At 38.5% G+C, this 11,780-nt stretch overlaps 1 protein-coding gene and 1 pseudogene across 4 annotated transcripts; both read right to left on the reverse strand.

Moving 5' to 3' along the window:
• Nucleotides 1-2,111: 2,111 nt before the first annotated feature.
• On the reverse strand, nucleotides 2,112-6,047 carry LOC112201371 (endoplasmic reticulum oxidoreductin-1). 4 transcript variants are annotated; one of them, XR_005810742.1, is made up of 10 exons: nucleotides 5,770-6,039; nucleotides 5,548-5,679; nucleotides 4,687-4,945; nucleotides 4,163-4,273; nucleotides 3,815-3,933; nucleotides 3,411-3,515; nucleotides 3,122-3,324; nucleotides 2,892-3,015; nucleotides 2,449-2,559; nucleotides 2,112-2,342 (listed from the first exon to the last, which is right to left on the reverse strand). XR_005810742.1 is itself a non-coding variant. In XM_024342254.2 (10 exons), exons 1-10 carry the CDS (start codon nucleotides 5,920-5,922, stop codon nucleotides 2,321-2,323), a joined length of 1,425 nt encoding a protein of 474 aa, XP_024198022.1. In that variant the 5' UTR covers nucleotides 5,923-6,037; the 3' UTR covers nucleotides 2,112-2,320. The 4 variants fall into 4 exon arrangements, 3 of the variants coding, with proteins under 3 accessions (XP_024198022.1, XP_040375420.1, XP_040375419.1); XM_024342254.2 differs by having other exon boundaries at nucleotides 2,449-2,645; nucleotides 5,770-6,037; XM_040519486.1 differs by lacking the exon at nucleotides 5,548-5,679 and having other exon boundaries at nucleotides 2,449-2,645; nucleotides 5,770-6,047.
• A 2,274-nt stretch (nucleotides 6,048-8,321) lies between these two features.
• Nucleotides 8,322-10,974, reverse strand: LOC112203405 (annotated as a pseudogene).
• Between the last annotated feature and the right edge of the window lie 806 nt (nucleotides 10,975-11,780).

Raw genomic sequence — 11,780 nt, forward strand, 5'->3', positions numbered from 1 at the left:
TTTTGCTCTGATCAAATCGTTCCGATTGAGATTGGGATGTCTAGCTCCGATCTAGGGAGGAGTGGCGTGTCTTTACCGAAATAGGGGCCCAATGGAAGGTGGAACGGTCGGATCGCGCAATCGCGCTTCCACGGCGTCAAGTTTGCGGCGGGACGACCAGGGAGGCTCAGGCGAGAGAGAGAGAGAGAGAGAGAGAGAGAGAGAGAGAGAGAGAGAGAGAGAGAGAGAGAGAGAGAGGCAGAAAAAATAACAAACAAAAAAAGAGAAATTTTTTTTTAAATGCGGGGTAAAATGGTCATTTTGGACTAAATGGTGTGAAATTTGAATGTCTGGAGAGTAATTTGTTAAAATTAGAATGTTAGAGACTGAACTGTTGGCGCACCCAAAATACAGCGTGTGACCAATAATTTCCCCTAAAGTTAATATTCCTAATTTAGGTTTTAATTAATTTTTCCATAAATGTGACAAACAAAAAACAAGTGCTATTGTCCAGTACCATTTGGTCGATCTAGTGGCATAGTGTCCTCTTTGTAAGTGGGAGGTTGTGAGTTCAACTCAAAAAAACTAGTTGTCACATTTGAGTTGTTTATTTGATAAAAAAAAAAAGATAAAAAAAATTGGAGATGGATGCTCCAATCTCCATGTTGTATTGTTTAAAGTCACCTCGACTCAATTCAGCCCGACATCACCTGAAAATACGTTTCATTCGAAAATTATAAATTCATCACTGTCCAAATTATTAATCAATGTATACTCCAACAAATTAAATTTCAATAATATGCCTGGGATTGTGGTGATTATGGTGTCCAAATATCCTTATAAAATCAAAGAAGCTGATTCTTTGGTTTGGACATCCCTACACTACGCAGCATTTAGAGGGAATGTTGAAGCAACTCGATTAATGATGATGCACTGTTATGGTTCTAATAGTACTCCTTACATCTTGGACAAATCTGGAATGTCAGATCTTCATATTGCAGCATTTGTAGGCCACATCGAAGTAATGAAAGAGTTGATTGGATGTCGACCATAACTTGCGAGTGTCTCACTGCCAACGACCAAACAATTCTTCATGTTGCAGTTTTAGGTGCACAAAGTATAGCTGTTGAATACATTGTGAAGATACCTGAACTTAGGAGACTAAGAGATCAAGTAGATAAAAGAGGAAGAGGAAACAACCCTTTGCATGTAGCTGTCAGTGCTACTATTGATAAGGAATTTTTGCTGCTTTTCAACAATTTTCGTGGCGATAATATTGAAGTGCAGGTTAGACTCCTTATTCACACACACACACACATATTATCTTTTAAACAGAAGTGAGGACATCATCACTCCGACTCATTGTGCAATGCAATTAAATCATCGGAGCCACACACCTTTTTGGTTTATTTACAAAACTTGCACTCAAAATTTCAGCTTCATGGGAAACTATTCGATCATCTAATTAAATTTGATAGCTTGAGTAAGTTGTTAAATATAGGTTATTACACAAAACGGAAATGATGATTACTTAAGAACATATATAGTTTGGCGGGGAAGGCTTCCTAGCTCACTGAGTGAACTTAAGATATGTCTACAACTGATTTTTATTTAGTTTTCTGTAATTGATTTTCATATGTTCATTTATTTCCTCTACATTACATTTGTAGGAAATCATTGATATGGCCCCAAGTTTATTTCAAGCCTGCTTGAAGGCCAGGGATGCACTTGGTGAAAAAAGATCCGACTTCGGAGGCGCGAGCTGTTCTCTCTTTTTGGTCAAAGTAATTATTGCTGTCAGTATTGAAGTTTCAGTTTTGCATCTGAAAGTAGCTTCCCATTAATTTCAGCTTTGGTATTGTATCTCTGATTGCCATGCCAACTCCAGCTTTGGTTTGGTCTATAATTTTGTTCATAAAATGGATCAAATAAAACTCGGAAAATTCACCGAGTTCAGTTCAGTTATTCACCACGTTCTCAGGAATTCATTCTGATGTAAGGTCTGTCCCAAATTAATATAATCACAACGAAAAGCCGCCAAGATTTAGGATCTCATCTACAAATTCGTTCAACTGGCATAAAAAAATGTTGATATATATATATATATATATATATATATATATTTTGGCCGGCTGCTTGACATTATTCCAGCATTTTGTGCAATTATGGGTCCCAAAAATACATTCAGGGATTTACCAGTGTATGGTTGAAGCTTATTATCTGTAATTCTCAAAACTTGGTTCATGATTTCATCTGATATTAAATGATCGATCATAGACATACTCCAGTCAGTGACTCAGTGTATGCTTTACATCTGCTCTAGAATTGTGATATCCAATAGTTACAGTGCTAACATCCCTAACCTGCAAAAATATACCATTCATTATTAAGCAACAGTGTTACATGCCTATAACCAGAATCCAGAAGACCAACGATTGGTGGCAATGTAAAATACCAATAGTGATATACCTAAGCCTGATTGGGATCACCGCCTCCCATATTCTTTGCAATGTACTGATTGTTTGTATAGAATAAGGTTCAACAACTCGTCCTCCTTCCGCTACTTTCTTGATTGAATGTCCGCTTTGACAAGCATATTTGACGGATTCAGAGAGTCGATTTAGCAGATTTACGAGAGCTATAACTTCATTTCGTTGCAGCTGCAGCTGCATATGCAAAGAAAAATGAGAGAGAAAGAGATGGTTCAAGTTCACCTACTCTAAAGAACTTGTTAAAGAAGGCAACTCAAACAAAGTCTAGATATTCAGCTGGAAAGCTATTGGAAAACCTCAAGCATAACCTGATCAATTGGTTCGGTATCTTTGCAAGTCAAAACTGACAAATGGGTATTTAGATGAATAAGAAAACCTATGTTGCGAGATGAGTTTGATAAGAGAGCTGCAAGAACTTACAGGTTGATCTTGATGATTTTTACCATCAACAGAAAAGAGGATCTTCAATGCAGTACCAATACCGAGAACTTGAAGCTTTCCCCAGAGCCGACATTTCTCACATCCCACACAATCCATTAATGCACTGAAATTTGAGGATGAAATTTTTAGAACACCGAATGACAAGAAGGTGATCAATGTTTAGTTCAACACAAAATATTAATTACTGAAGCAACTTCTCACAGACAAACCTAATGTTTCTGAATTTCTTTTGAATTTGTTGCTTCAATTGTGGTCCGCTCCGACCTTTCCAGAGCTTTGCTTCATCAAACGGTAGGGGACATGCAGCTTGGAGTTTAGGATTGTAAAGTAGCTGCCTCATCAAAGACTCTGTTCTCAGGTCTTCCTCATGATTACCTGTATCATACTCAGCCTGCTCCAAGTAATCTGCAGCCTACAAGATGTTAAGCCCATCATGTGGGACAATAAGAAAATTGATTACGCGGTACCAATACAGAAAAGATAGCAGAAAATGCTTACTTTTGTCACTGCCCGGAGAACAAAGAGGAATGCGAAGTACAAATTCTGAACACGATCTGGATATTTTAGAACGCGATCATGCATCAATTCCATGTTTTGACCCCACTGAAATTTATATGTGCAAAGGTCATATACAGCTCATATTGACTAAAGACAGTGACATAAATTCTTTTAGTTGTTATACCTTTACTAAAGTACTTTTTATTCTCATTGTAGAAAATTTTCTGAAATCCTATGAATTTTCAATTTTGAAACTGCAGAAGATTATAGAAGAATGAACAATGCATGTGTTATGGGTAACAAATAAGTTGATAGTTATGCTGATAACCCCTCAACTGGACAAATGAGATGAAAATGAGCAGGGAAAAGAAAAATAGTCACATGATATGAGGCAGAAGGAGAACCAGATTGGTAATCTTGTCTAGAAGATAATCAGCAGCTATGTGGATTGAAATTGACGAGTGAAGACCCGATATTAATTTGTACAATACTCTTTGCTCCTGGCAAATGTCCTGAGATGAATCTGCAGAAGAGCAAAAGAAACAACACTGATACAGTTTTCAAGCAGGGCATATGTCATTTTGATATACTCAACCTAGCCTTCCCTCCATAAAGTTGTATCATGTCACCTTCACTGGAGTTGATTGGCTATACAAATATGAAAGCAATATCCAACATTTTAATGATAGAATATAGCAAGCAGAATAAGGATCCAATTTTTCCAAATAGATATACCAAAAGTTTCAACTCACATTTTGGGCAATTTTCAGAATAAACAGCATCCCATATCCTTCTTGCTGATGGACCAGTATAGCCAGTGTAACGTTCAGGGTTCAGTAGAAGGTTCACATATGTCATCTCATCTGCAGATCAGAAGTTAACAGAGTCAATCTCTGAACAACATGATTAAAAATCAGTTATTTACTCCAACAAGAAATTTTTCATCGAGAGAAATGAACACAGAATAAAGACCGAGGCAGTTTTACATTCAGAATTTGTTTGCTACATATACCATAAACCATGATCTACATTCAATAAATGTGAAGATGCAAAATATTTAGTTCTGTCATTTAAAATGCGAGCCTATTGTCTTCATTGGTTTCTGATGTCTCTCATAATATAGCATATGCATTCCACACTAAATTATAAATAATGACTTTCACGTCTAAAATTCCAGTGTGTCAGTGTGTGTACTCCAGCTTCCAACAAATAAAATCTTTACTAAGGATGTTAATACTAGGAAGCATAAGATCAAAGATAATATTCAGTGAATTACCATTATCAGTCTCGTCATCATTTGTCCAAGGATTATCTGTCTCAATCCAGCCTCTGAATGCTCTACCGTCTAGAGTGCGGTCAACAGACCCCTGCAGCTTATCATCTTGACATACCAAAGTGTCGGATGGAAGGCCACCGTGAAAGGGCCTCTTGAAAGGTTCCGGAAATTCATTTTCTGGGCATTCGCAGACGCTGCAGTCACGCAGGAGGCACATACCATCTTCAGTCCAGAAGGGACAGTCACACCACAGCTTGGCCTATCAAATGAACCAAGTACATAAGCTCCCACAAGGTAAACACAGAGACTGACAATATTACTAAAGCAGTACTATAATATGAGGAAGCACAACGTCAATAGAAAGTTCACATATTCACATATCAATTCTGAATTTCTTTTTTGTTACTGACGGCTAGAAATGTATGATTATACCAGAACACCATGTAAAAATCTGGGATAAGTAAGGCAAATCACAGGAAATGTAGAAAGTTTGGTGCTTGCCTATTTCGGACACGCAAGTCTACAACTTTTATGCAAAAAAGTCATACCACTTTACACAATGCTGTCAAGAATTACAATGAATCCAATTACGACTACCGTCTACTGAGCCCTCTCTAACCAGTGTATTCCATTCAAACAAGTTCTGGGTATACGAGGTCATTAATCATTATGTGGCCCTCAAATCTCTAATGCAAGCACACATACACATAAGAACGAGTCAAAGTTAAAGAATTCATGTGACTAGTATCATTAACCCCTTGAAATGCTCAAAATAGCTCTTCACCTTGTGAATTAGATAGCCAAATGTGAATCAAACACAGTAATAGCAAAAACATCAAGAGGGCTGCTCAAGCAGCACACCTTAAAATATCGAAAAAACGGAGTTTTAACAATCTCTTGTAGCAGAGGATGCAACACCTCTGCATTAACACTGTCCACCGTTTCATAATCACAACAGCAGTCCTCATCAATGCCACTGTATTTCTTTGAATCCTACACACACACAAAAATAACTCAAAAATCAACAAAAGAAACCATGACAATGAACTCAACTACATGCACATCCGCACATCCAAGTCTTACCTGAGGACATTGGCAGGAACTGGGATTCTTGAAAAACAGAGAAAGGTTGAGTTTAGAATTAAAATCTCTGGTAGAGGTGAGAGCTATGGCTAATAAGACCACAACCACAGCACCCACTAAAACCCATCTCTTCACATTCTTCTCCTTCACCATCTCCAATTCCAGCAAATCCTCCTAAAATCAAGCATCAAAGATATCAATGTCTGCAACTACATTTGTATATATAAGACTTTTGAGTTCAACGTTAGGCTTTGATTTCGAAAGTCGAATTCAATTTAATAGCCAAACCCCCCATACAGAGCTAGAAACACAACTTACGCGCCAATGCTGTAGCGAAGGACTAAGAGATATAGTGACCGAGGCGAGAGGTAGAGACACGGAAGAAATGAATTGGGTAACTGACACGTGGTCGGAAGGGATTGGACGGTGTGACAGAAATTTCTTTTGTGCGAGTGGGTTTTGATAGTCTTGATTTGTCAACGTCCGGTAGTTAAGTCTGTCAACGGTGACGTGCTCGGGCCAATGGGAAAGCAGTAGCACCGTTTTACTATAAAGGCAACCGTTGCGTACTTGCTAGTTATGGAATGGACTAGGGGTCGTCAATGCGGCCCTGCCCAAAATTAATGGGCTCGGGCCGGGCCAAAACATTTTTTTTTTATTTTTCGGGCCGGGCAGGGTCGGGCTTCTCTTAAAAATCAAGGCCCAGGGCCGCCCATGGGCCCAGGGCCTTACGGGCTTTTTAGGGCCGGGCCGGGCCGGGCTTTTTTGGATGGGCAGGGCCGAGTCCATTATATTTATATGTCATATTATTTTGTTAAAAAAATACAAAAACCTATGAAAAAATGATGATATGTTAATTATTGAACAAAATAAAATACAAAATTAAAAAAACATATGGCCTAATGCAATAATTAGTTCAATATAACTACATAAAAATATATTAATACAAAAATTGAATGGGCTTTCGGGCGGGCCTATAAGGCCGGGCCAGGCGGGCTTTAATGGGCATATAACGGGCCGGGCCTGGGCTTTGAACCCTCCGCCCTAGCCCTGCCTCGTGCCCAATGGGCAGGGCCGAAATGGGCTTTTCTGCGGGCCGGGCCGGGCGGGCGCCCATGGGCTTTTAGGCCCGCGGGCCAAATGATGACCCCTAGAATGGACCTAGCTTTCTATAACTAGCCTTCCCATTTCAGAAAATTTTAATTTTATTTTATTTGTAATCCAATTTAATTCTCTAAATTTAGCCATTTTATCAAATTTGATTTTTTTTTCTTTTCTGTCCACGATCAAGAACACCAAAATGAGCTAAAATTATCTTCAGCAACAGATTTTTGTTCTCACTTAACACCAAATAACTATTTTGCCCTCAACACAATTAAAGAATTACAATTACTACCGCTCCCTATCTCTCTCCTCCTTCCAATCCAGTTTCTCTCTCTCCACGATCTGCACAAACCGACTCTCTCTCTCTCATCTCTGTCAAGTCTCTGGCGAGGTTTACCTGTATTTTCCGCGCGAGGTCCTTTTATATTCTGTCCTCCTCCTCTTTCGAGCCCAACTTCGAAAATGGATCCTCCAGGCCGCGCCAGCAGCAACCTCTGCTCACTGTTCCTCCCAGCCACATCGCCTTCGCAAGTCCGGTAGCGTCACCGAGCAGCTCCGACATGCAACTGGTGCAAAGATCCGAATCAAGGAGCCGCCTCAACTCTACTCGCCGGACCGGGTCGTCGTCGTCATCACCGTCGACTCTCTCTCTCTCTTACGCCGACGACATCTTTCTTGCCCCAAAACAGCAACTCTCCGGTCCCTTCTCTGTTTTTGTCCCAAAACCGCAACTGGCAAAACCATTCGAAGAGGGAAAAAAAAAAAAGGAGCAAGCGGCAAAGAAAGGTGAAAAGGTGGGTGCCCAAATCAATTTTTTTTTTTTTAAGTAATGGGGCAAAAGGAAAGAAAAAAAATTGAATGTCTATTGAGGAGCAATAGACGTTTTAAAATTGATATAATCTTTTTTTTTCTTTAATCTAAATATTTTTAGGAATATTAGTTTCCATTCCGGCTACCGAAAGTTTTATAAGGGGGCAATAGACGTCTACTGGAGGACAATAGACGTCTAGTAGGGGCAATAGAAGTTTATTAGGAGGTAATAGACGTCTATTGCCCTTCCATTGGGGGCAATAAATGTCTATTGGGGGAAATAAACATTTTCGGTGAGATTTTCAGAAAAGTTCGGTGAGCGGTGACCAGTGACAGGAATTCGGAGGCTAGTGACTGAAATCCGAAATCCGAAATCCGACGGCCGAAATCAGGCGAAAGTTGGCCTGAATCTAGCGACCGATGATCGGATTTTGGCGGCCAGTGACCGGGCTCCTGCGAAGTCTCCTATGCTCTCAGTAACAAAAGGGTAAAATGGTATTAGCTTCCATAATGCCTACTAATTGATAATTCGTTAGCAATTCATACTCCCTAGCTATCTCCACCTTGTTACATGCATGTAACCACAATACATAAGGGAAACTTATTGCTTGCAATGTACAACAGGAATAGTCACATACCTAAGCCTGATCGGGATGACAGCCTCCCATAATCTTTGTAACGTGCTGATTGTTCGTATGGAAGGCAATAACACATCCTCCTTCCGCTACTTTCCTGATTGAATCACCACTTTGACGAACAGTTTCGACAGATTCAGAAAGTCGATTTAGCAGATTTACAAGAGCAATCACTTCATTTCGTTGCAGCTGCAACTGCATATGCAAAGAAAAATGAGAGAACGAGACAGTTCATGTTCACATATACTAACCAACTTGTTAAAGAAAAACATTTTGACCGGATCAATTGGTTCACTAGTTTTCCAAGTTAAGCGAACAAATGGATCTTGGAACAACCAATCATGTCTGGTTTTTAGAGCAATAAGAAAACCTATGTTGGGAAATGAGTTTCATAATAGAGCTGCAAGAACTCACAGGTTGATCTTGATTATTTTTACCATCAACAGAAAAGAGGATCTTCAATGCAGTACCAAGACCAAGAACTTGAAGCTTTCCCCAGAGCCAACACTTTTCACATCCCACACAATCCATTAATGCTCTGAAATTTGTCAATGAATTCATTACGTTATGACTCCTTAAAGCAAGGTGGTAAATGATTTCCTTCAGTATAAAATAGTAATCGGTGGAGAAAATTCTCAGATGCAAACCTAATGTTTCTGAATTGCTTTTGAATTTGCTGCTTCAACTGTGGCCCACTTTGACCTTTCCAGAGCTTTGCTTCATCAAACGGTAGAGGACATGCAGCTTGGAGTTTAGGATTATAGAGTAGCTGCCTCATCAAAGACTGTGTTTGCAGGTCTTCCTCATGATTATCAGTATCATACTCAAGCCTGCTCTAAGTTATCTGCAGCCTATAATATGTAACAATAAGTTCAACGTGGACAAATTGAACATGCAAGTATGGGAAGCAGAAAAGAAACGCTTGCTTTTGTCACTGCTCAGAGAACAAAGAGGAATGAGAAGTACCATACGATCTGGATATTTTAAAACACGACCATGCATGACCTTCAGATTTTGACCCCACTGAAAGTTATATGCTCAAAGGTTAAATACTTTCTCAACTTACCTAAAATCAGGAAACTGCATTCATCTTTTCTTTCTACCAAAATGCAAGTTTTTCTTCATAATAGAAAGAGTTCTAACTTCTAATCCGAAGAAGTGTCATCATCCAACCAAGTCATTACTGAAGAATGAACAATGCCTATATTATGGATTATTAATTTGGCAGAAATCTTCAAAAACTTTATAGTTGCCACTCAACTGGACTTAAAAAAACAAAATGAAATGGACAAAGAAAAATAGTCACATGATATGAGGCAGAAGGAGAACCAGATTTGTGATCTTGTCCAGAAGATAATCAGCAGCTATATGAATTGAAATGGAGGAGTGAAGACCAGATATTAGTTTGTATAATACTCCTTGCTCCTGGCAAATGTCCTGAGTTGCATGTGCAGAAGAGCAAACAAACAACAATGAATTAAAAATTTGGCATAACAAAATTATAAACATCATTGATACACATTCGAGCTTTGAAGCAGGTATACTCAATATGAAACAAAGATATAGCATTTTAATGATAAAAGGCTACAAGCAGTCAAATTGTCACAAATAGTGATCTAACAGAATATTAAACACACATTTTGGGCAATTTTCAGAGTAAACAGCATCCCATATCCTTCTAGCCGATGGACCTGTGTAGCCAGTGTAACGTTCAGGGTTTAGTAGAAGGTTCACATATGTCATCTCACCTGCAGAAAAGAACTTAAGAGTCAATCTCCATTCAATATTAGTACAAATATTCATTTTCCTACAACAAGAAAGAGCATGTATCAAAATTGAAATAAATGAACAAGAAACAATGGCTGAGGAGAATTTCTACATTCAAGATTCATCTACTATATATATATGCCATAAATCATGAACCTAATTTCAACCAAATTGTGGGATGAACTCATGAAAGCGATGAATAAACAATTTGGTTGAAATTGTAAGCCTATTATGAACTCATGACTTCTATAGATTTGGATGTAAGCCAATTTATCTTCATTACTTTCTGATATCTCTTAAAATGTAGCATGCAATTTCCAAAATATATCATAAATAACGACTTTTTGAATTCTGATCCAAAATGCCAATGCACATACTCCAGATTCCAACAAACAACAATAAAAGACTAAATTACAGAACTTCAGACTGCGGAGCACAAAATGCAAGAGTTATATTAAGTAACTACCATTATCATTCTCATCATCAATTATCCAAGGGTTATCTGTATCAATCCAGCCTCTGAAAACTCTACTGTCTAACGTGCGGTCAACAGAACCCTGAAGCTTTTCCTCTTGACAAACCAAACTGTCAGATGTAAGGCCACGGTGCAAGCGCCTTTTAAAAGGTTCTGGAAATTCGTTTTCTGGGCATTCACATATGCTGCAATCCCGCAATAGGAACATGCCATCTTCAGTCCAAAAGGGACAGTCACACCACATCTGCAAGGGCCTTTTAAAAGGTTCTGGAAATTCGTTTTCTGGGCATTCACATATGCTGCAATCCCGCAATAAGAACATGCCATCTTCAGTCCAAAAGGGATAGTCACACCACAGCTGGCCTATCATATTTACCAAGTATTTGAGCTCCCAAAAGGTAAACAGAAAGAAGAGACAAAATTACTAAATCACTTCTAATTAAATCACTACTATAGCATGAGGAAGCACGATGTCAATGCCATATTCATATTTCAATGCTGAGCTTTTTCCTTGCAGACAGCTAGAAGTGTAAGATCATACAAGAATGCATGTCAAAACATTGCAAACCACAAATTTGTTGTTTTTTTTTTTCCTATTTCTAGTACATAGGTCTACAGCTTATATCCACAAAAGGGCATGTCCATACCACTCCATAGGAAAGTATCGAGAATTGTAGATCAATATCAAAAAATTTGTCCAAAAAAAGAAGAAGAAGGAAACTATGGAGAACTATTGATCAAACTACCACTAAATCACTAATGTCTGCAGAGGCCTTGCTAGCAATTGCATCCCATTCAATAATCAAACCACTTCAGAAAAGTCTTGAGCTTTTAATAACTAATTAAAAGAACATATCTAATTTGGACTGTAAGATCAAAAATTAATATTCTTAATCTTTCTTTTATATCCTTTCTACCTTTCAATTTCTTAAACCTTAGAGTTGTGTGGCCCTCAACTTCCTCTAATGTCAGCTTAGACTTTCAGCCCACAGACACATAAAAATGCTGGAAATTAGCTATTCACCAAAATGCGACAGCCAAATGTAAAATAAAAATTCTTCTAATAGCAAAAAAATTAAGCGGGCTCAAGCAGCACACCTTAAAATATCTCGGAAAAACTGAGTTTTTAACAATCTCTTGTAGCATTAACACTGTCCACCGTTTCGTAATCACAACAGCGCGCAGTCCTCAACAATGCCGCTGTATTTCTTTGAATCCTA

The sequence above is a fragment of the Rosa chinensis genome, chromosome 5 (genome assembly GCF_002994745.2).
Source record: "Rosa chinensis cultivar Old Blush chromosome 5, RchiOBHm-V2, whole genome shotgun sequence".
In the NCBI taxonomy this organism is placed as follows: Eukaryota; Viridiplantae; Streptophyta; class Magnoliopsida; order Rosales; family Rosaceae; genus Rosa; species Rosa chinensis.